Source organism: Delphinus delphis, chromosome 7, assembly GCF_949987515.2.
Source record: "Delphinus delphis chromosome 7, mDelDel1.2, whole genome shotgun sequence".
In the NCBI taxonomy this organism is placed as follows: Eukaryota; Metazoa; Chordata; class Mammalia; order Artiodactyla; family Delphinidae; genus Delphinus; species Delphinus delphis.
The window spans coordinates 26,936,336-26,961,993 of NC_082689.1; the positions used below are offsets into that span (position 1 = coordinate 26,936,336).

The following is a 25,658-nucleotide window of genomic DNA, read 5'->3' on the forward strand; positions in this document are numbered from 1 at the left end:
TGTTCCATGGGCAGGAGAGGACAGCCTGTGCACCTGCAGCATGGTGGGCAGAATCCACTGGTAGCCGCTGAGGGAGAAGAGGTGATTGAAGTGCACAGCGCTGTTGATGACGGTGGCCGCGTACTGCCTGAGCAGGGCACTGTCCTCTGGGTGCAGGATCAGAGCCCCGTTAAAAACGTTGAGGAAAAGCATGATTTCATCTCCCCAGGGAAACTCGCTCGGCATGCCCAGGAACATCTCCTCCAGGAGCTGGATCCACAAGCTTTTCTGAAGAGTGTCGAGGCCAAACAGCTCCTTCCCAGCTGTGAAACATGAAACAGCAGAGACAGAATTAGCCCCACGCCAATCCTGTCAGTGTGGAGGGCGATCAAACCCCAGGGCGCTGATGTTTCCAGCTCAGGGACATGAAGATCTACTGCTGATACGCTTCCCAGAGCAATATTGCAGCCACTGCTGTGACACCTCCTAGCCCTTCAAGTACTTTCTTCATCAACTCTTTGATTCAATTCTGTGGGCAAGACGGGGCAGGCAGGTGCAGTGTCTTGCTGCTGCATAAGCTGTGGCTTTGAGAAAAAAAAAGCTATTAAGAAAATGGCAGGGCTGGGACTTGTTCTTGGTCTTTGAACTCATGGTCAGACTAGAGCTGTGTCTACTATTTCTCTGGAGCTTCTGGATGAAGATGTAGAGCATACGGATGCTGATTTAAGTAAACTGTCCCAGATTAATAACTGAGTAACAGAGCGTGGTTTCAAAATGGGTCTCTTCCAATTTCTCTGTCTCAGTCTCTCTCTCTCAATTTGAATAATGGTTCCCAAGCTTCCTCGGGCATCAAAACCACCTGGAGGTCTTATAAAAACACAGATTACTGGGCCCTGACTCCAGACTTTCTAATTAAGAAGGTATAATTTAGATAGAGTAAAAGGCACAGAACATAAATGTAGAATTCAATGAATTTTGACAAAAATACCCACTCAGGTAACGAACACGCCAATCAATGTATAGACCATTTTCATCACCTGAGAAAGTTCTCTCATACCCCTTTCTGGGAAATCCATTCCCCCCAGTCCAGAGGTAACTACTGTTCTGATTTCTGTCACTGTAGATTCGTTTGCCTCCTCTTGAATTTCATATAAATATCTGTTCTTCACTTAGTCAAGTACTCTCCTAACAATACCACACTGCTTCCTTCAATTGCTTACGATTAGCTTAGAGCAGTGGTCTCAGGATTTGGTCCTTGGCACAGAAGCACCAGCCTCACCTGGGAGCTTGTCAGAAATGCAAGTTCCCAAGCCCCATTCCAGAGCTCGGGGCTGGAGGGTGGGACCCAGCAATCTGCGTTTTATCAAGTTCTCCAGGTGATTCTTGTGCTCACTCCAGAGCTGAGAGCCACTAGCTTAGAGAACTGTCTGCCAATTAAGACAGAGACGTCCTCTAGCTGAGGACAAAAGAAGGGCAGGAGAAGAAGCCCAAGAGAGGAAATGCTTCTTTCTTGATACCTTGAGGATCACTGAAGAGTGAAAACTCCGCATCAATAGCACTTCGAGGGAATGAGGGCAGTCGGAGGAGGTCTTCCTGGAGCATGGAGACGTGGGACTGCTTGTGGGCTGTGGGGATCTTCTGGGTGAGGGAGATGAGAAACAAAACCCTCCCCACTTCCTCCAGCTTCCGAGTGAATACCTACCGGCAAAGGCAGGAGCAGATGAAAAGTAGAATTGGCAATTCTGAAATTACCAAGAGTGAAGAAACTGAAGTGAAAACCTTAATGGCAAACCGGGCTGATTAAAAATTGAAAGATGGGGGAAGTGAAATGGGAGAGAAATACTTTTTCTTTACCACACAGAAAGAGCAAACAATACTTAATTGACTCTCACTTCCTGCATCTGTCCTACAGAAGGAAGTGTTTCTTATGGAGTTTGCCAGCTAGAAGAGGAGAACAAGGCAAGCACTGTCAAGAACAGTTCAGTAGTAAATACAGCCCATTTGTTTGGATGTCATAATATAGAAGACCTTCTCCAACAGGAGCCAGTCAGTTCCAATTGCTTCTATCATTTCTACTGATGCCTTACGCTGTTTCTGGGTTTGCCTCTTAAAGACTGAAATGGGCTCCAGGAAAAACCTATCCTGGAACAAAAGCTAATAGGACCTAGATTGGTGGTCCTTTAGCCCTTAGTTTAGATGACGTGAACGTGGGTCTTTTGGTCCTTCTCTTAGTGCCTTTTCTGTTGCTGATCAGTGGGCAGGGGGATGTGACTAGGAAGATGATAAGCAGTGAGCAGCTGTGGAGGAGACTTCAGAGCCAGAACCACAGGTCTGTCTATTATTATCTCCCTGAGGAAATTAGAAAGAAGTCTTAAGATCCCAACTTGGAGTATAAATAGAGTAAGGGCCCCATTTTATGTTATTCTCTTAAACTGTGTTCTTAAACATGACTAAAAAAACACACTCGTGAAGTGCGGTTATTGATTATGGTTTTCATTATTTTGCTGCCAAAATCAGAGGCTGGGATAATTTGTGGGGAATTGTTTTAGGAATTGTTTATATTTAAGGTCTTACAGTTTTGCCCAACACCTCACACTTTGTGATACATTCACTATTTTCTTTCTTCTAAATGCAATTTAGGTAGTTAATACTATGTTTTTAATTACTTAAGCGGTCGGATTCTATGCCATCCCCTGAAGATATTTTTGAATAGCATCCTTGCTACATGCGGAAAAATTGAAATAATAGCTTGTTTCAACATTTTATTAAAAATAAATGAATAGAACACAAAGACCACATTAAAATTGTATCATTATTAGAACTGTGTACTACAGCTATATTTCGCTTGCAAAATAGTGAATTTCCTTAAGCTCAAAGTCTGATTTATGATGAGATGTGTAAACGCTATTCTGTTCTTCAATCTTAAATCTAAGTACAGCTGCTTGATTCTGTTTCCTCCTATTTTAAGAGCAGTCAGTAACATGTCCAAGGTCAGATCCCTGGTCAGTGGCAGAGATGGGACTGAGTCCAAATCTCTGGACCTTGGTGCAGGGCCTTTTGCAGGCACACTACATTGACCCCTTTTATTTTTTTCCAGCTAGCATAAATTTCCGGGACAACCTTCTTATAGCTACACTATGTGTACTTCCAATCCTGCTTTACAAAAATGTGGAGTGAAAATCCAAACTTAGAAACTAGTAGGTAAATAAATTAGAAGATTTCTGTTATTTATACCCCAATGATTTCTCATAGCATTCTCCAAGTGAGTGTTTCTTAATACCTTTACATTATTCAACCAATTTATAAAACTTGGTTAACACACTACTTTGGGGAACTATCTATTGACCAAGGGCCCATCATTCTCTCTCTAGAAAGGATCATAACAGAATCACAGAATCTCAGGGCTGGCAACCGTTTACAGATCATCTATCCCAATGACATGACAAAATAGAATAAAACTGTGGTGGTCAGGCACCTGTTTCTGAATGAGCTCCTGTCCTTTCTCTGGATGCATATGTACAAGGTTCAGCTGTGGAGACACGGATCTCCTAAAAGGGTAGATATCCCGAACATAGGTCTGTGGTGGGATTACACAAAGACAAAAAGAGTTCCAATAATTAAACTCTGACTCTCATTTCCTCTTTCCCCAAAGGTCAGACACACATGTTATGTATTTTCTGATGGTTTAGATTCTTACTATTTTACGCTCCCCAATTCTACAAAATCCTAGGGAAGATAAACACCCTCCTCGGGAAAGCTTCAATCTCCCCAGGCTGAGTATGCTTTCCAAAGTCCAGGATGCTCTGTCAGGAGCCAAGGAGCCAGAGGCCATTTACTAAAACCCATTCTGAAGAAGAAAAGAAAAGCCCTGTAAAGTGATGTCAGTGGTCTTCCTGAGGTTTCCTTTGTTCATTAGATCACGTTACCACAATCATGCTTAATGTAGTAGAAAGCGGCACGAGAACAACGTTAACATTCCAAATAAACACGTGTACTTACAATACGGGCAACTTAAGTGTTCATCTAGATGTAATAATGATGAGTGACGAAGTGCCTTACTTATCTCCTTTAATTATTACAACGACCCTAAAGTAGCTACTATGATCACCTTCCCTTTACAGACAAGGAAACTGAAGGGTACAAAGGTAAAGTGGCCAGTCCAAAGCTAATACATCAGCAGTGAGGTGGTGTGAACCAAGCGGCCATACGCCTCACCTATAAACAGCGACGCCCCCCTGAGTGAAGCTGCCCTCCGGAAAGGCATAATGGGCTTTTGACACAGCTCTCCATGAGCGTCATCACTGCAGTCTCACCTTATTGTAGTGGATAAGGTTCCATCGTTTATCCATGAGAAAGTAATGTGTAGACTGGGATTCTGGGATATTAAAAAACTCCAGACACTCCTAGAACGACAGCAATTTTTAATAAACATTTACTGAGATCGTATTATGAGCCGAACAGTAAGCTGAAAGGTAAAAATGTCGTAAAACAAGGTAACTTCCTATAAGGAATATATATGTATTTATATCTTACACACATTTTATATATTATGTGTGCATATATATACATATATATATTATATACACACACATATATACGAACATTTACATGCGCACAGCTATCCAAAAAAATGACAGCATAAAGACTGATTGTGTAAGGTAGTGCAAGATAGGGGTAGGGGATTAAGACGTGCAAACGACTATGCATAAAATAAATAAGCTACAAGGATATATTGTACAACACAGAATATAGCCAATATTTTAGAATAACTATAAATGGAATATGACCTTTAAAAATTGTGAATCACTATGCTCTATACCTGAAATGTATATAATATTATACATCAACTATATCTCAATTTAAAAAAAGCCTGATAGTGTAATACAAACTATCTGCTCTGTTCTCATAGAGCTAAAAGAGGTACAATTACAATGTAGACTTGAGTGATGAACTGTGAAGGCACAGTGGCATCTACTGGTCTCCATATCAGGAAGAAAGCATGTTTAGTAGCAACATTAAGAATAATATGAACCACAGTGATTAAGCACTTATTATCTACTATATTCTATGCTCAATGCTTTCAATGTAGAGAACTTGTATAACCTGCGCTAATAATCAAGCACTGTTGAAAAAGAAACTGAGACTAGAGGGAGCCTGTCGTTTGACTTATTTAGATAACACTGGTTGTGGTGGAGCCTGGGTTTGAACTCACTGTCTGCCTTCATGCTATCCTACCATGCAAAGTGAGTAGGAAAATGAAGTGGCTGTTAAATTTTGCTTCACTGGGCCTGAGAGATGCTCTGGAGATGAAGGAGTGAGGCCTGGAGGAGGCTTAACGACCCTTTCTACTGAAATAAAATACACAGGCTTGCAAAACTGAATTTCTCAGAGGTCTTTCCTGGGCCGAAAGTTTGGGCTCCAGATAAACAGGGAATCACTGCACTAGTGTACTTACTACTTTCCCTTAACAACCCCACAGGCATGAGTAACAATGGACTGCGTATCTCTTAAGGGGCGTAATTGTCATAACCATTAAAAATACTTTCTTGATTCACTTAGTTTATTCTAAGGTATATATTTTCTGCCTCTCCAATCACTTCTGTCAGTGGCAAATCAAGACTGTGGATTTTCAACTCGATGCCACAAAAAGCGTCTCTGGCATGGACTGTCACCTGACCCCTAGAGTTTGTCCCAGTGCCCTTGGCGTGCAAACCCAGGGCATCTCCAGAACTGCCACAAGTGATGCCAGGATACTCCTAAGCAGGATTCACAGCATCTCAAGAGGAGTGTCACGTGGCTGCTGTAGCTGAAAGGGAGCCAGCATGATCTTGCCTACATCCCTGTGGGGAAAATTATGCAAGGAAATAGAGGAAGTACACAAGAGTGGGGCAGATTCTAGAAGAGGTAAATAAATGCATATATTCATTTGAAGATAGAGAAAGGCAATTTAATTCAAAACTGGATGATCAGTGAAGTGGCCATAGCCATTGTGCATTAAAAACAAATCACTTCTGTCGGATTTGAGGGAAGATGGCGGAAGAGTAAGACGCGGAGATCATCTTCCTCTCCACAGATACACCAGAAATACATCTACACGTGGAACAACTCCTGCAGAACACCTACTGAAGGCTGGCAGAAGACCTCAGACCTCCCAAAAGGCAAGAAACTCCCCACGTACCTGGGTAGGGCAAAAGGAAAAAAGAATAAACAGAGACAAAAGAATAGGGACGGCACCTGCACCAGTGGGAGGGAGCTGTGAAGGAGGAAAAGTTTCCACACACTAGGAAGCCCCTTCGCGGGCGGAGACTGCGGGAGGCGGAGGGGGGAGCTTCGAAGCCGCGGAGGAGTGCACAGCAACGGGTGCGGAGGGCAAAGCGGGGAGATTCCCGCACAGAGGATCGGTGCCGACCGGCACTCACCAGCCCGAGAGGCTTGTCTGCTCACCCGCCGGGACGGGCGGGGCTGCGAGCTGAGGCTCTGAGGCTAGGGTTTCGGTTTCGGACGGAGCGCAGGGAGAGGACTGGGGTTGGCGGCTTGAACATAGCCTGAAGGGGTTAGTGCACCACAGCTAGCCGGGAGGGAGTCCGGGGAAAAGCCGGCACCTGCCGAAGAGGCAAGAGACTTTTTCTTCCCTCTTTGTTTCCTGGTGCGTGAGGAGAGGGGTTTAAGAACGCTGCTTAAAGGAACTCCAGAGACGGGCGCGAGCCGCGGCTAAAAGCGCGAACCCCAGTGACGGGCGCGAGCCGCGGCTGAAAGCGCGGACCCCAGAGACGGGCGCGAGCCGCGGCTGAAAGCGCGGACCCCAGAGACGGGCGCGAGCCGCGGCTGAAAGCGCGGACCCCAGAGACGGGCGCGAGCCGCGGCTGAGGGCGCGGACCCCAGAGACGGGCGCGAGCCGCGGCTGAGGGCGCGGACCCCAGAGACGGGCGCGAGCCGCGGCTGAGGGCGCGGACCCCAGAGACGGGCGCAAGCCGCGGCTGGAGGCGCGGACCCCAAGGCGGGCGGGAGACGTTGGGGCTGCTGCTGCCGCCACCAAGGGGCCTGTGCGCGAGCGCAGGTCGCTCTCCACTCCCCTCCTCCGCGGAGCCTGTGCAGCCCGCCACTGCCGGGTTCCCGGGATCCGGAGACGACTTCCCCGGGAGAGCGCACGGCGGGCCTCGGGCTGGTGCAGAGTCACGCCGGACTTTGCCGCCGCAGGCCCGCCCCGCATTCCGTGCCCCTCCCTCCCCGCCGCCGGCCTCCGTACGCCAGAACCCCCGAATCAGCGGCTCCTTTAACCCCGTCCTGTCTGAGCAAAAAACAGACGCCCTCCAGCGACCTACACGCAGAGGCAGGGCCAAATCCAAAGCTGAGCCCCTGGGAGCTGTGAGAACAAAGAAGAGAAAGGGAAATCTCTCCCAGCAGCCTCAGAAGCAGCGGATTAAAGCTCCACAATCAACTTGATGTACCCTGCATCTGTGGAATACATGAATAGACAGCCAATCATCCCAAATTAAGGAGGTGGACTTTGGGAGCAAGATCTATGATTTTTCTCCCTATTCCTCTTTTTGTGAATGTGTATGTGTATGCTTCTGTGTGAGATCTTGTCTGTATAGTCTTGCTTCCACCATTTGTCCTAGGTTCTATCCGTCCATGGTTTTTTCTTAAAATTTTTTTTCTTAATAATCAATTTTAATTTTAAGAACGTTATTATACTTTACCTTCGTCCTTTCTTTCTTTCTTTCTTTCCTTCCTTCCTTCCCTCCTTTAGACAACGAATCATCCCAAATTGAGGAGGTGGTCTCTGACAGCAAGATTTATGATTTTTCCCCCTTTACCTCTTTTTGTGAGGGTGTATGTGTACGCTTCTGTGTAAGACTTTGTCTGTATAGCTTTGCTTCCAACATTTGTCCTAAGGTTCTATCCGTCCCTTTTTTTTTTTTTCTAATTAAGAATTTTTTAATTCAATAACTTTATTATACTCTATTTTATTTTTACTGTATCTTCTTTCTGTTTTCCCTTCTTTCCCTCCTTCCTTCCTTCCTCCCTCCCTCCTTTCGTTCCTTCTTGCCTTCTTTCCTTCCTTGCTTCTTTCTTTCTTCCTTCCTTCCTTCCTTCCCTCCTTCCTTCCCTCCTTTAGACAACGAATTATCCCAAATTGAGGAGGTGGTCTCTGACAGCAAGATTTATGATTTTTCCCCCTTTACCTCTTTTTGTGAGGGTGTATGTGTACGCTTCTGTGTAAGACTTTGTCTGTACAGCTTTGCTTCCAACATTTGTCCTAAGGTTCTATCCGTCCTTTTTTTTTTTTTTTTTTTTCTTTTTTTTCTCTAATTAAGAATTTTTTAATTCAATAACTTTATTATACTCTATTTTATTTTTACTGTATCTTCTTTCTGTTTTCCCTTCTTTCCCTCCTTCCTTCCTTCCTCCCTCCCTCCTTTCGTTCCTTCTTGCCTTCTTTCCTTCCTTGCTTCTTTCTTTCTTCCTTCCTTCCTTCCTTCCTTCCCTCCTTCCGACAACGAATTATCCCAAATTGAGGAGGTGGTCTCTGACAGCAAGATTTATGATTTTTCCCCCTTTACCTCTTTTTGTGAGGGTGTATGTGTACGCTTCTGTGTAAGACTTTGTCTGTACAGCTTTGCTTCCAACATTTGTCCTAAGGTTCTATCCGTCCTTTTTTTTTTGTTCTAATTAAGAATTTTTTAATTCAATAACTTTATTATACTTTATTTTATTTTTACTGTATCTTCTTTCTTTTTGTTTTTACTTCTTTCCCTCCTTCCTTCCTCCCTCCCTCCCTCCCTCCTTTCGTTCCTTCTTGCCTTCTTTCCTTCTTTGCTTCTTTCTTTCTTTCTTCCTTCCTTCCTTCCTTCCCTCCTTCCTTCCCTCCTTTCCTTCTTTCTTTCCTCATACGTCTACTAATTCCCTCTACTTTTTCTCCCTTTTATTCTGAGCCGTGTGGATGAAAGGCTCTTGGTGCTCCAGCCAGGAGGCAGGGCTCTCCCTCTGAGGTAGGAGAGCCAACTTCAAGACACTGGTTCACAAGAGACCTCCCAGCTCCAGATAATATCAAACGGCGAAAATCTCCCAGAGACCTCCATCTTAACACCAGCACCCAGCTTCACTCAACGACCAGCAAGCCACAGTGCTGGACAACCTGTGCCAAACAACTAGCAAAACAGGAACACAACCCCACCCATTAGCAGAGAGGCTGCCTAAAATCATAATAAGGCCACAGACACCCCAAAACACACCACCAGACGTGAACCTGCCCACTAGAGAGACAAGATCCAGCCTCTTCCACCACAACACAGGCACTAGTCCCCTCCACCAGGAAGCCTACACAACCCACTGAACCAACCTTAGCCACTGGAGACAGACATCAAAAACAGGAGGAACTACGAACCTGCAGCCTGCAAAAAGGAGACCCCAAACACAGTAAGATAAGCAAAATGAGAAAACAGAAAAACACACAGCAGATAAAGGAGCAAGATAAAAATGCACCAGACCTAACAAATGAAGAGGAAATAGGCAGTCTACCTGAAAAAGAATTCAGAATAATGATAGTAAGGTTGATCCGAAATCTTGGAGATAGAATGGACAATAGAATGGACAAAATGCAAGAATCAGTTAACAAGGACCTAGAAGAACTAAAGATGAAACAAGCAATGATGAACAACACAATAAATGAAATTAAAAATACTCTAGATGGGATCAATAGCAGAATAACTGAGGCAGAAGAACGGATAAGTGACCTGGAAGATAAAATAGTGGAAATAACTACTGCAGAGCAGAATAAAGAAAAAAGAATGAAAAGAACTGAGGACAGTCTCAGAGACCTCTGGGACAACATTAAACGCACCAACATTCGAATTATAGGGGTTCCAGAAGAAGAAGAGAAAAAGAAAGGGACTGAGAAAATATTTGAAGAGATTATAGTTGAAAACTTCCCTAATATGGGAAAGGAAATAGTTAATCAAGTCCAGGAAGCACAGAGAGTCCCATACAGGATAAATACAAGGAGAAATACGCCAAGACACATATTAATCAAACTGTCAAAAATTAAATACAAAGAAAGCATATTAAAAGCAGCAAGGGAAAAACAACAAATAACACATAAGGGAATCCCCATAAGGTTAACAGCTGATCTTTCAGCAGAAACCCTACAAGCCAGAAGGGAGTGGCAGGACATACTGAAAGTGATGAAGGAGAAAAACCTGCAACCAAGACTACTCTACCCAGCAAGGATCTCATTCAGATTTGATGGAGAAATAAAAACCTTTACAGACAAGCAAAAGCTGAGAGAGTTCAGCACCACCAAACCAGCTTTACAACAAATGCTAAAGGATCTTCTCTAGGCAAGAAACACAAGAGAAGGAAAAGACCTATAATAACGAACCCAAAACAATATAGAAAATGGGAATAGGAACATACATATCGATAATTACCTTAAATGTAAATGGACTAAATGCTCCCACCAAAAGACACAGATTAGCTGAATGGATACAAAAACAAGACCCTTACATATGCTGTCTACAAGAGACCCACTTCAGACCTAGAGACACATACAGACTAAAAGTAAGGGGATGGAAAAAGATATTCCATGCAAATGGAAACCAAAAGAAAGCTGGAGTAGCAATTCTCATATCAGACAAAATAGACTTTAAAATAAGGACTATTAAAAGAGACAAAGAAGGACACTACATAATGATCAAGGGATCGATCCAAGAAGAAGATATAACAATTGTAAATATTTATGCACCCAACATAGGAGCACCTCAATACATAAGGCAAATACTAACAGCCATAAAAGGGGAAATTGACAGTAACACATTCATAGTAGGGGACTTAAACACCCCACTTTCACCCATGGACAGATCATCCAAAATGAAAATAAATAAGGAAACACAAGCTTTAAATGATACATTAAACAAGATGGACTTAATTGATATTTATAGGACACTCCATCCAAAAACAACAGAATACACATTTTTCTCAAGTGCTCACGGAACATTCTCCAGGATAGATCATATCTTGGGTCACAAATCAAGCCTTGGCAAATTTAAGAAAATTGAAATTGTATCAAGTATCTTTTCTGACCACAACGCCATGAGACTAGATATCAATTACAGGAAAAGATCTGTAAAAAATACAAACACATGGAGGCTAAACAATACACTACTTAATAATGAAGTGATCACTGAAGAAATCAAAGAGGAAATCAAAAAATACCTAGAAACAAATGACAATGGAGACACAACGACCCAAAACCTGTGGGATGCAGCAAAAGCAGTTCTAAGGGGGAAGTTTATAGCAATACAAGCCCACCTTAAGAAGCAGGAGACATCTAGAATAAACAACCTAACCTTGCACCTCAAGCAATTAGAGAAAGAAGAACAAAAAAACCCCAAAGCTAGCAGAAGGAAAGAAATCATAAAAATCAGATCAGAAATAAATGAAAAAGAAATGAAGGAAACAATAGCAAAGATCAATGAAACTAAAAGCTGGTTCTTTGAGAAGATAAACAAAATAGATAAACCACTAGCCAGACTTATCAAGAAAAAAAGGGAGAAGACTCAAATCAATAGAATTAGAAATGAAAAAGGAGAGGTAACAACTGACACTGCAGAAATAAAAGAGATCATGAGAGATTACTACAAGCAACTCTATGCCAATAAAATGGACAATCTGGAAGAAATGGACAAATTCTTAGAAATGCACAACCTGCCAAGACTGAATCAGGAAGAAATAGAAAATATGAACAGACCAATCACAAGCACTGAAATTGAAACTGTGATTAAAAATCTTCCAACAAAGAAAAGCCCAGGACCAGATGGCTTCACAGGTGAATTCTATCAAACATTTAGAGAAGAGCTAACACCTATCCTTCTCAAACTCTTCCAAAATATAGCAGAGGGAGGAACACTCCCAAACTCATTCTACGAGGCCACCATCACCTTGATACCAAAACCAGGCAAGGATGTCACAAAGAAAGAAAACTACAGACCAATATCACTGATGAACATAGATGCAAAAATCCTCAACAAAATACTAGCAAACAGAATCCAACAGCACATTAAAAGGATCATACACCATGATCAGGTGGGGTTTGTTCCAGGAATGCAAGGATTCTTCAATATACGCAAATCTATCAATGTGATAAACCATATTAACAAACTGAAGAAGAAAAACCATATGATCATCTCAATAGATGCAGAGAAAGCTTTTGACAAAATTCAACACCCATTTATGATAAAAACCCTGCAGAAAGTAGGCATAGAGGGAACTTTCCTCAACATAATAAAGGCCATATACGACAAGCCCACAGCAAACATCATCCTCAATGGTGAAAAACTGAAAGCATTTCCACTAAGATCAGGAACAAGACAAGGGTGCCCACTCTCACCACTCTTATTCAACATAGTTTTGGAAGTTTTAGCCACAGCAATCAGAGAAGAGAAGGAAATAAAAGGAATACAAATCGGAAAAGAAGAAGTAAAGCTGTCACTGTTTGCAGATGACATGATCCTATACATAGAGAAGCCTAAAGATGCTACCAGAAAACTACTAGAGCTAATCAATGAATTTGGTAAAGTAGCAGGATACAAAATTAATGCACAGAAATCTCTGGCATTCCTATATACTAATGATGAAAAATCTGAAAGTGAAATCAAGAAAACACTCCCATTTACCATTGCAACAAAAAGAATAAAATATCTAGGAATAAACCTACCTAAGGAGACAAAAGACCTGTATGCAGAAAACTATAAGACACTGATGAAAGAAATTAAAGATGATACAAATAGATGGAGACATATACCATGTTCTTGGATTGGAAGAATCAACATTGTGAAAATGACTCTACTACCCAAAGCAATCTATAGATTCAATGCAATCCCTATCAAACTACCACTGGCATTTTTCACAGAACTAGAACAAAAAATTTCACAATTTGTATGGAAACACAAAAGACCCCGAATAGCCAAAGCAATCTTGAGAACAAAAAAAGGAACTGGAGGAATCAGGCTCCCTGACTTCAGACTATACTACAAAGCTACAGTTATCAAGACAGTATGGTACTGGCACAAAAACAGAAAGATAGATCAATGGAAAAGGATAGAAAGCCCAGAGATAAACCCATGCACATATGGACACCTTATCTTTGATAAAGGTGGCAGGAATGTACAGTGGAAAAAGGACAGCCTCTTCAATAAATGGTGCTGGGAAAACTGGACAGGTACATGTAAAAGAATGAAATTAGAACACTCCCTAACACCATACACAAAAATAAGCTCAAAATGGATTAAAGACCTAAATATAAGGCCAGAAACTATCAAACTATTAGAGGAAAACATAGGCAGAACACTCTATGACATAAATCACAGCAAGATTCTTTCTGACCCACCCCCTAGAGTAATGGAAATAAAAACAAAAATAAACAAATGGGACCTAATGAAACTTCAAAGCTTTTGCACAGCAAAGGAAACCATAAACAAGACCAAAAGACAACCCTCAGAATGGGAGAAAATATTTGCAAATGAAGCAACTGACAAAGGATTAATCTCCAAAATTTACAAGCAGCTCATGCAGCTCAACAACAACAAAAAACCAAACAACCCAATCCAAAAATGGGCAGAAGACCTAAATAGACATTTCTCCAAAGAAGATATACAGACTGCCAACAAACACATGAAAGAATGCTCAACATCATTAATCATTAGAGAAATGCAAATCAAAACTACAATGAGATATCATCTCACACCAGTCAGAATGGCCATCATCAATAAATCTAGAAACAATAAATGCTGGAGAGGGTGTGGAGAAAAGGGAACCCTCTTGCACTGCTGGTGGGAATGTGAATTGGTTCAGCCACTATGGAGAACAGTATGGAGGTTCCTTAAAAAACTACAAATAGAACTACCATATGACCCAGCAATCCCACTACTGGGCATATACCCTGAGAAAACCGAAATTCAAAAAGAGTCATGTACCAAAATGTTCATCGCAGCTCTATTTACAATAGCCCGGAGATGGAAACAACCTAAGTGCCCATCATCGGATGAATGGATAAAGAAGATGTGGCACATATATACAATGGAATATTACTCAGCCATAAAAAGAAATGAAATGGAGCTATTTGTAATGAGGTGGATAGACCTAGAGTCTGTCATACACAGTGAAGTAAGTCAGAACGAAAAAGACAAATACAGTATGCTAACACATATATATGGAATTTAAGAAAAAAAAAAATGTCATGAAGAACCTAGGGGTAAGGCAGGAATAAAGACGCAGACCTCCTAGAGAACGGACTTGAGGTTATGGGGAGGGGGAAGGGTGAGCTGTGACGGGGCGAGAGAGAGTCATGGACATATACACACTAACAAACGTAGTAAGGTAGATAGCTAGAGGGAAGCAGCCGCATGGCACGGGGATATTGGCTCGGTGCTCTGTGACAGCCTGGAGGGGTGGGATAGGGAGGGTGGGAGGGAGGGAGACGCAAGAGGGAAGAGATATGGGAACATATGTATATGTATAACTGATTCACTTTGTTATAAAGCAGAAACTAACACACCATTGTAAAGTAATTATACCCCAATAAAGATGTTAATAAAAAAAAAAAAAAAAAAAAAAAAAAAAAAAAAAAAAAACAAATCACTTCTGTCAAAAGTCATCCCTACCTTTAACAGGGCTTCAAACTGAGTATCTTCATGGACTGGTAACTGGGTTGGGATATCACACTCATTCTGTCCATGAACTACCAAGGTCTTGGTACCTACAGAAGGTAAAAATCATAATAAACCGACTTCTACTATAAGAAAGTTTATAGATAAAGCACAAATTATTAAAATATTACCAATAAGCTGATGTTTTTATTATGATTACTACTAGTGAGGGTTTAATGCGACTTGTGCATTGTACTAACTGCACTCCTTTGTTTCTAGTTAAATATATATATATATTTTTTTTTTTTTTTTTTTTTTTTGCGGTACGTGGGCCTCTCACTGTTGTGGCCTCTCCCATTGTGGAGCACAGGCTCCGGACGCACAGGCTCAGCAGCTATGGCTCACGGGCCTAGCCACTCCGTGGCATGTGGGATCTTCCCAGACCGGGGCACGAACCCATGTCCCCTGCATCGGCAGGCAGACTCTCGATCACTGCGCCACCAGGGAAGCCCTAAATATATATTTTAAATATGTTTACTTATTATTTAAAAGTCATAGCTACCGTTTATGGAGTTCCCCATACTTTTAAACGGTTTTATGTGCATAATCATATTTAAATCTCATAGCAACCCTATGATATGGGTATTATTATTTTCACACTACAAATGAAGAAACAGAGAGAACTTATTCTTATAAATAAGAACTTATAAGTAACTTAGTCAAAGACACATTTATTTAGTGGAAGAGTCAGAATTCAAACCTTAAGCATTCCAACAAATAATCTATTCCTTTATTTTAAATGAGATGATGAGGTAATAATGGTTGAGAAGATACAAACAGAGCTATTAGCAAAAGCTAAACAAGTACCTGAAAGGTAGTTTAAATTTACATTTTCTGTGTTCTGCTTGGCTGGTGAGACAGTGAACATTATGATATACCTTGATTTATAATGAGCTGTTTTTAAGTGTATGCCTGACAATATGTTTCTTTGCTGTGATACAAGCTGATCTCTTTGTTGAGTAACCTATAGACACATAAATATACCATCACCACTTACTGAATGCTTACCACGTGTCAGGTGTGGCAGCTAGTACTGTACAAACCTAAACTCATTTATTCCTCACGACTATGAAGTACGAATCATACTCCCATTGTACGTGTGAGTAAAGAAAGCTTTAAAAGTGATGGCCTTTTTCATAGCTAATATTAATTACACAGATGATAAATGGCAGTGCTCTGATTTTAACATAGGCCTCTTTGCTGCCAGAACCTGTGTTCTTATTTATATATAATTTTGTCTTTTTATTTCAGTACATGTATTCTCTCACATTTTCTTAGACATTGCGCAAGGATAAAGGCTTGGCAAAATTTCATCTCCAAGAAAGGCAAGCTATCCAAAGTGAAAAGGAATTGTACCTAGAGTTTATATCACACTGCATGTTTTTTTGTAATTTTCCTTCCTGCTTTTCCCTTTTCCAATTTTTCATAAAGCCATCTCTCAGTGAGTTTACAAAAGCCTGGGGTCCCTGCCATGCAAACAATAGTATTCTCCTTGCAGTGCCAAAAATTCATTCAAAAAGGCTCCCAGTTCAGCTGGCCCTCTGCAATAGATTTAAATAAATCTTTAACCTTGGCAGTCCTTCAAGTACTGATTCACGTGGATCTCAGTTCTGATGTCTCCCTTTTCATCTGGCAATTGCTGACTTTTAAAGGGTCTATTGTATTTCTTCAGATTGTATCCAACAAAAATTCTTTGAAGCACTCAATCCCAGGGTCAGAAAATTTTCTCATGAATGAAAGAGACACTTGGTCTGTAAAAGCCTTATTTATACTCCTAAAAAAGTTATGTCTTCCAAAAGCAGTACCTGGCATTGAAGCGGTCACCAGGAGCTTGACCTCACATTGCTCCTTCTTCATGGTCTGCTTCAGATCCTTGAAGAACAGGCCTTCTACGTAACCGACCACCTCCCACAGGAAAGTCAGAGTGGCTGAAATGGCATCCATCCCCCACTCGCAGGGGGTCCGCACAAAGTACATGATTAATCCTACCTATAAGTCAGAACAGGAAGTGGTCACAAAGTCACAGTAATTCTGAGCTTACATTCTCATTGCCTTGGCTTTTCATTTTCTTAATTAAATATTGTTTTTTTGACTTTGAATTCTCTGTTCAAATGCTTCTCTAACACTTTCAGTGGAAGTAAGCAGAAGAAGGGACAAGGGGAAAACTGGCCTGAACAGGTTGCCATATATTTTTATGTCATCACTAAAATACTTACTGCTATTTTTTTTTAACATCTTTACTGGAGTACAATTGCTTTACAATGTTGTGTTAGTTTCTGCTGTATAACAAAGTGAATCAGCTACATGTCTGCGTATATCCCCATATCCCCTCCCTCTTGCATCTCCCTCCCACCCTCGCTATCCCACCCCTCTAGGTGGTCACAAAGCACGGAGCTGATCTCCTTGTGTGATGCAGCTGCTTCCCACTAGCTAGCTATTTTACATTTGCTAGTGTATATATGTTAATGTTCCTCTCTCACTTCATCCCAGCTTACCCTTCTCCCTCCCCATGTCCTCAAGTCAATTCTCTACATCTGGGTTTTTATTCCTGTCCTGCCCCTAGGTTCATCAGAACTATATATTTTTTTTAGATTCCATATATATGTGTTAGCATACCCTGAGAAAACCATAATTCAAAAAGAGTCATGTACCACAATGTTCATTGCAGCACATTTACAATAGCCAGGACATGGAAGCAACCTAAATGTCCATCGACAGATGAATGGATAAAGATATGGCACATATATACAATGGAATATTACTCAGCCATAAAAAGAAACGAAATTGAGTTATTTGTAGTGAGCTGGATGGACCTAGAGACTGTCATACAGGGTGAAGTAAGTCAGAAAGAGAAAAACAAATACTGTATGCTAACACACATATGTGGAATGTAAAAAAAAAACCAAAATGGTTCTGAAGAACCTAGGGGCAGGACAGGAATAAAGACACAGATGTAAAGAATGGACTTGACATGGGGAAAGGGAAGGGTAAGCTGGGATGAAGTGAGAGAGTAGCATTGACATATATACACTAGCAAATGTAAAATAGATAGCTAGTGGGAAGCAGCCACATAGCACAGGGAGATCAGCTCCGTGCTTTGTGACCACCTAGAGGGGTGGGATAGTGAGGGTGGGAGGGAGACGCAAGAGGGAGGGGATATGGGGATATATGAATATGTATAGCTGATTCACTTTGTTATAAAGCAGAAACTAACATACCATTGTAAAGCAATTATACTCCAATAAAGGTGTTAAAAGAGAAAGGAATTTAAAAAAAAACGACATATACATTTTTTCAACAGAAAACTAAAATTATGGACCGACATGAGGAAGTTCTACAATGCCAAAGGGAGACAGAGAGGAAAGAGACATTTACTGAGTGCCCACCACATGCCAAGGATTGTGCGAGGAGGGACTTCCCCATACAAACAGTGGTGAATTCAGCTGACCATGATTCACCTTCAGTCATATAATTAATGGGAACTTATTGAAAAAAGAAATCTCCTAAGATCTTTTTCTCTTATTGTTGCTTCCTACTTGGAAATGAATATTTATAACCTACTGGAGGTGAAACTCACCAAGTAGTTGAATAGGATGTGAGAGGTCTGAGCAGGAAAGTCTCCGATATTCAGGAGAAGTTTGCGTAGCATGTACATTAGCTCATCCTGAAAGAACAACAGAATTTCTAGGTCTCATTCAGCTGCCATGCTGTAGGAAATAAAATTAACTTCTTGAAAAGCAAGGTAGGGGGATTCTTCTTACTTTTGCCCACATGTTGATTTCCCTTATGTTCAGAATTTTAATATGGTATTTGTGATACTTGTTAAATAGCGTTTAAACCAACTGTAACACCGTCTCCTAGAAGCTAATACATGAAATTACTAAGCAAGAGTCAAACTTTTAAATAAAAATGCAGACTGTGTCTATAGGTCCCAGGCAAATCACAGGAAAGCTGTACATCTAGTCATCTGTTTGCTGTGGCTTCCAGGTGTGATGGAAATGTGAGGAGGATCTATCTTAAGAAACCATTAAACAAACTAGGTTTATTGAACTTCACAGTTCTGCTTCCTACGTTTCAAGTCAAAGAGATAAAGCTGGGCCAAGAGAGAATAAATGGAGGTGTTTCTAATTAACCTTCCTTTCAGAAACTTAATCTTCCAGTGAACAGGACCATAACACAGAAATGAAGAAATAATTTGTAATCATCAGGGTATTTTGCCATTGCTCAGAAAATGACTTTTATTTGGCATAATCTTCTCACAGGGTGACCTGATAAATTAGATTTTTTGATTCATGGAGAGTTTCAACATGCTCTAACAATACTACCTGCACCACATACTACCAGCCAGTCAGAATTCAGTAAACGTACCGAACACTGAAAACATTAAACTGAATTTAATCTTTGTTGAAAAGACTGAGAATCTTTCAGTATCTTAGGGTCATTACTAGCAGGGTACCATATACATACGGAGACATCAGTGAATGGAGAAATTCAAAAGAAAACAGCCAAGTTTAATTTGTTCATCATTATCATCATCCAAAGTACTTCTCGGCTATATGTCAGAGGACACCAATGTTGCATGCATGTCACTGTAAAGTCCACTGCTTGTTTTTAACCATGTTCACACACATAGCTACACAGCTACACTATAAAGAAAGAGGAATTTACTTGTCTGTTGCTGATGGTCAGTTTTTCCAGGAAATGTCGAAGAACTGTTGATGGATCTTCAATTAGACAATTCCATAAGACCTGCTGGGCCACAGCACTCACTTCAGAAGAGAAAGGAAATTGAATATTCATCTTAAATGGAGAAAAATCTATTAGATAAAGTATTCAAATAATTTACTAAACTTTAATAGGTCTCTCTCAAATTCTTGCCTTACAGAGGTTCTGTGAACTCTTTTTCTATTGAAAGGCACGTATCTGTTCTTTTTGTTGTTGTTTCTGAACATTTTAGCCTATAAGGAAAATGTGACAAAAGAGTATGGAATGCCCTTTAAATATCAGCATTGCTTTTGTTAAAAATGCATTTGTGATATACAATGGAATATCATTTAGCCATAAAAAAGGAAATCCTCCCATTTGTGACAATACGGATGGACTTTGAGGGTGTTATGCAAAGTGAAAGAAGTCAGACAGAGAAAGAAAAATGTATGATCTCACTTACATGTGGAATCTAAGAAAAACCCAAACTCATAGATATATAGGACAGATTTGTTACCAGAGGTGGGGGGGTGGGTACTGGGGGGAGGGAAGGTGGTCAAAGTTTACAAACTTCCAGTTATAAGATAAATAAATCCAGGGGATATAATGTACAGCATGGTGACTGTCGTTAACAATACTGTATTGTATACTTGAAAGCTGTTAAGACAGTAGTTATTAAAAGTCCTCCTCAGGACTTCCCTGGTGGCACAGTGGTTAAGAATCCGCCTGCCAATGCAGGGGACAAAGGTTCGAGCCCTGCTCCGGGAAGACCCCACATGCCGTGAAGCAGCTAAGCCTGAGCGCCACAGCTACTGAATTTGCACTCTAGAGCACACGGGCCACAACTACTGAGCCCGCGCACCTAGAGCTCGTGCTCCACAAGAGAAGCCACCACAATTCGATGTCTGCGCACCGCGACAAATAGCCCCCGCTCACCGCAGCTAGAGAAAGCCCACGTGCAGCCACGAAGGCCCAAAGCAGCCAAAAATTAAAAAAAAAAAGTTCCCATCATAAAAAAAAATTGTAGCTATGTATGGTGATGAATGTTAACTAAACTTATTGTGGTAATCATTTTATAATGCATACATATATCAAATGTTTATGTTGTATACCTAAAACTAGCACAATGTTATATGTCAATTACATCTTAATAAAAAAAGAATACAGTTATGAATCTTTGTTTTGGAAATTACCCTAATGTTAACAGTGGTAAGTATTTATTAAAGTCCCACTTCATTGTTTATTGTATGCAGAAATCCCTAAAGTAATTATTTGGTTTAGAAAATATGCTTTGTTTAGAATGCACATGAATTAGACATGACCTTTTATTCTTCACATGAATGTTTTAAATAATAACTCCCACAGCAAGATGACATAGTTGAGCCAGTAACAGTTAGGGTTCCCACTTCTAATGAGGGTGTCTTAGGAATAAATAATTATTCCTAATGTGAAAGAAAGTGCTACTTCTTTGGGAAAAGTGGTCAGTCTAAGGTTGCCTGAAGTGCCCAGGCTAAGAAAGCAGGTGGGTAAAAGTGAGTAGGGGGTAAGCATTAGATGATCTTCAGTTTAAATGGTTTAGTTTAGTTTTCTAAACTAGGAATATAGAGTTTAGCATAAATTTATTTTTCAGCCTATATTTAAAATAAATCATACCAATTTTTTTTGCTTCAGAAGCTAACCATCCAATTAAAATTGAGCTATATAAATAAATAACAGATGTGAATATAAGCTTTAACTTTCATGTATCTTTATAAATAATTAAAATAGATGTGGGTTTTTGTTAAGTTGAAATTGGTTGCAAAACTATCTTTATAACACTATTTATATTCTAATTGCTAAGTACAGCAGTTTAATGCTTAAAACATGAGAAATACAGAAAAAGACAAAGAGGAGAATAAGACTGATAAGTCTACCAACCACCAAAACAACTATAAACATTTTAGAGTATATTTTTTCATATATATGAAATATATATACTTACATGTATCTTTAAGTAATATCATATAGAAAATACTCTCTGGTACTCACATTTTTAATTATAAATTGAACACTTTTATGTTAATATTTTTCTAATGTGCACAGAAAGCTGTCATATGGAGGTACCATGATTAACTAATTGCTTATTGTTGGACATTTAAACTCTTTTCGAATATTTGCTATTTTAAAACTATACAAGGTACAGCGTTCTCTGTAAACCTTAATTCACCCCTCATTACTGCCTTAGGAAATTGCTAGATACCAAAATCTGTGTCAAAGGGTGTACACACTTTTAAGGCTTATGGTGCATACTGTGAAACTGTTTCAGAATGCTTGCATTAAATTTTTACTGCCGTCAGCAAGGTGTGAGGATAATCTTTTCTCTGAATCTTTACCAGCTATGCATAATTTCTTTTGAAAAAATCCTTGCAATTTTTTATATGAAATGTAAGATTTCACTGTTGTTTTAAACAACAGTGTTATTTACAGATTTAATTGGCTGTTAGAGTGTGTGTTTATATCCTTTGTCCATTTCTCTACTGGGGTATAAAAATGTCATTATTGAGTTATAAAGGTTCTTTTTTTAAAAAAAAATAACATCAAGAATATTAACCTGTTATCTGTGACAAATGTAACTCATCTTTACCCCTAGTTTATCATTTCATTTTTCAATTATTTTCTTTACATACTACCTTTGGAAAGGAAATCAAGTGAGAAAGATGGCATTAATGATGTCAAGCCAATGGCTAAGATTTCTAAGGTGGCCAAAATCACTATTTGATTTCTCCGTAGCCAAATGAGGGTTGGTCTGTTCTACAGTCCTAAACAACGCTCCTGGAAAAAACTGCCTATTTTAAGTGCAATATCTTGGTCATAAAGTTTGTGGGAGGAAAAGGTGGAGAAAGTGGTAGTGTTAGTTCAGCCTACTACAAATTTGTCATTACAGTATGTCCATAAAACAACTCCACACGTGGCCAGTGGTTCATGGCTTCGAGGGCACCCTACTGCTCTTTATCAGATGAACGCCTTCAGTATTTATTAGAGTTACTGACGGTTTTGACTAGTCAATACTGTATAGCTGTTGGGCTTCCCTGGTGGCGCAGTGGTTGAGAGTCCGCCTGCCGATGCAGGAGACATGGGTTCGTGCCCCGGTCCGGGAAGATCCCACATGCCGCGGAGTGGCTGGGCCCACGAGCCATGGTCGCTGAGCCTGCGCATCCGGAGCCTGTGCTCCGCAACGGGAGAGGCCACAGCAGTGAGAGGCCCGCGTACCGCAAACAAACAAACAAACAAAAACTGTACCTGCTACTCCATCTTCTCGCACCTCACCATCCTCCATCAGGTGGACAATGGGGAGCACTGCTGCACAGATGCATGCCGGGAACACAGCCTGCGGGGGCTGAGGCACGTGGGGGCTGGGCAGGTGTTCAGTGGTGTGCTCCTCATCTGAAGAGGGAGACAGAATCGGCGTGCTTTTCTCAGTTCAAGACCTACTTATGGAACTTTTTTTTCTGTGCAGATATCTAGTCGTGCCAGCATCATCTGTTGGAAAGACTATTCTTTCCCCCATTGACGTTTCATGGCACCCTTTTCAAACTTGAAATCAACATACATGTAATGGTTTACTTCTGGTTCCAATCTAGTCCCTTGACGTGTATATCAACCCTCAAGTCCATACTGCACAGTCTTGGTTACTGCAGCTCTGTAGTCAGTTTTGAAATGGGGAAATGTAAGTTTTCCAACTTTGCTCTTCATTTCCAAGATTACTGTGCCTATGCAAGGGTGTGGAACGGTTGGAACCCTTATGCTTTTTGGTCGGAATGTAAAACGATACAGACACTTTTGAAAAGAGTTTGGCAGTTTTCCTCACAAGACTTATACATAATGGTTCATAAGAGTGTAATTCATAATAACCAAAGGGTGGAAACAACCCAGAAGTCCACTCTAACTGGTGAATGGATACACAAAACGTGGCGTATCCATATAATGGAACATGATCTTGTAATAAGAAGGAATGAAGAACTGATACATGTGGCAGCATGAATCGACCTGGAAAGTATGCTGAGTGAAAGGATCCAGTCACAAAAGGCCACATACTCTATGATTCCATTCATATGAGATGTGCAGAATAGGTAAATTCATAGAAATAGAAAGTAGATTATTTCTCGTCAGGGGTTGGGGGGAGTGGTGGATGAGGCGTGACGACTAATGGGTATAGGGTCTCTTTTGGGGATAATGAAAATATCCTAAAATTAGGTAGGGTTGACGGTTGCACAGTCTACAAATATACTAACAACCACTGCATTATGCACTTCAAAAGGGTGAATTTTAGTATGTGAATTATATCTCAATAAAGGTGTTAGAAAAAATACAGATATGCCTTGGGCTGCTGTGATTAATTAGCATTGGTCATTTTTGAAGTTTTCCAGGGTTGTGCAGTGAAGGGTTGAGAACCACTAGTTTCTGTACAACTTTTTGATGACTTTATAAATCGTGATGAAATCTGTATAATCATGAAGGAGCGAGTCCCCAGACAGTTATTTATCATTAGAGAAGCATAGTTTTTAAATTCTTAGAACTGAAGAGTATCACATTTCTCCACCGGAATCAGATTTCATTACAGGACTGGCACGAGCTTTGTTCTTCCTTTGATAAATTATTCTAGAACAGCATTCTAACGCATCCTACTGAGTCTTAGCTATGCACTGGAATCACCTGAGATTTTAAAAACACTGAGGTGCTTGAGTCCCACCCTTAGAGATTCTGATTTGGTCTTGGGTGTGACCTGGGCATTTTTAAAAGCTCCCTGGTTGACCGTAATGTGTAGCCAGTGTTGAAAACTGTTAACTGCCTAGAATGATGTTTTATTGAACCCTCAGCAATATGATGACATGTAATGTAATTAAAATAGAACCAATTTATCAAGGACATTTGCTGGATTAAATCAACAATTTTTTTTTAGAATACCACTCATCTAATATACATTTTTAAACTTTAAGATCATGAGACAGGTTATTTAATCAAGACAGTGTAATGAAGTGAGATAATCATATCAAATAAAAATTGTTTCAAAACACACAAGTCATGAGGAATAAAGGACACATTTGTAAGAGGACACACCTTCAGCACTGACGGCTGAACGCACTGACCAGACTGACCCTCGGCGGAAGGAATAATTCCTGTGGGAAGTGCTGGAGGTACAGGATGGACTCACAGACAGTCGACGGGCTGCCAGATTGGTGACTTCTTCTACTGGCAAAGAAAATGGGGAACGTGAACTTTGGTTTTGTAACAAAGAAGTTATCATCACTATTATAGTTGTACTTACATCAAAGTGTATATAGGTCTCATAGCATAAGGCTTAAGTAATTTAGAGTGTTCTTTGGTGAGGAAAAAACACCTACAGAAAGGCAGACAGAAAATTCCTCCCAAAGATTTCACAGAAGTGGGGCAGAGAATCACTGAATTTAGAATGGTTCAGAAATCATTTTTCTGATACCAACCAAAAAACTGTCTGCACTTGTGAAGGCTGAAAGTAGTTAATGGACTAACCCCATTTTTAATGATGAAAGATTGATTGCGTGTGTTTTATCACACACTCTGGATTCAGCTGCTGCCTGAATCATAGTCACTGCTTGGTCCATTATCATATTAGTTCATTCAATGTGGCTAATGTCCTCCTCTGTAAACAAGCCAGCTCTAAACATTTAGAAAAAGACAACTTTCTTCTCTTTCTTTAGATAGTGTCAGGAGGTAAGAGAGAGAGACAGAGGGAGCATATCACCTCATGTCACATAAAATCGTCAATGTTTATTTCAAAGCAAGTCCTTTCCCTTTTGTGTGACTCAGCGCCCCCCCCCCCCACAAAGAAGTCCAGTGTGTAGAGGGCACCTTCTTCTTCCGGCTCTGAGTTGGGTGTGCAGGTGGGCTCGTAGCAAGCCTCCTGGGTGATGGGGATGGCGGTGATGAGGCTGGCTTCTCGACCAAGACGTTTCTTCTCTTCCTCCTGTTGCAAGTTCTTTAAGATGTGTTCTGCCCTTTGATGGGAGCGGGACACAGCCCGGGCTGAAAAGGATTTCTACAGAGACATGAAGGCAAGTTTACTTACTAGCAACTCTTCTGCAAGGTCACATGTATAAAAAGTGTTCTACTAAATGTAGACACAGATGTGGTACTTTGTTCTCAGGAAATGTTAGGGCATCCGTGACCTAGTTTCATGGAGATTTATTTGTTTGCTTCTTTTTCTACCAAGTTTCCAGGCTGTGTACAACTAAGACATTCCTTTTCATTCAA

General features: G+C 40.6%; 1 protein-coding gene across 3 annotated transcripts in view; it reads right to left on the reverse strand.

Moving 5' to 3' along the window:
• Positions 1-25,658, reverse strand: part of UNC80 (unc-80 homolog, NALCN channel complex subunit) — a 247,081-nt gene that overhangs the window by 52,777 nt on the left and 168,646 nt on the right. For all 3 annotated transcript variants that reach the window (XM_060015561.1, XM_060015559.1, XM_060015560.1), the window contains 11 exons: positions 25,257-25,443; positions 24,486-24,617; positions 22,668-22,811; positions 19,353-19,453; positions 18,262-18,348; positions 16,490-16,673; positions 14,640-14,734; positions 4,293-4,382; positions 3,455-3,556; positions 1,497-1,677; positions 34-302 (listed from right to left, as the gene is read on the reverse strand). In XM_060015561.1, coding sequence (XP_059871544.1) covers positions 34-302; positions 1,497-1,677; positions 3,455-3,556; positions 4,293-4,382; positions 14,640-14,734; positions 16,490-16,673; positions 18,262-18,348; positions 19,353-19,453; positions 22,668-22,811; positions 24,486-24,617; positions 25,257-25,443 — 1,572 coding nt within the window. The remainder of the gene's footprint in view (positions 1-33; positions 303-1,496; positions 1,678-3,454; positions 3,557-4,292; positions 4,383-14,639; positions 14,735-16,489; positions 16,674-18,261; positions 18,349-19,352; positions 19,454-22,667; positions 22,812-24,485; positions 24,618-25,256; positions 25,444-25,658) is intronic.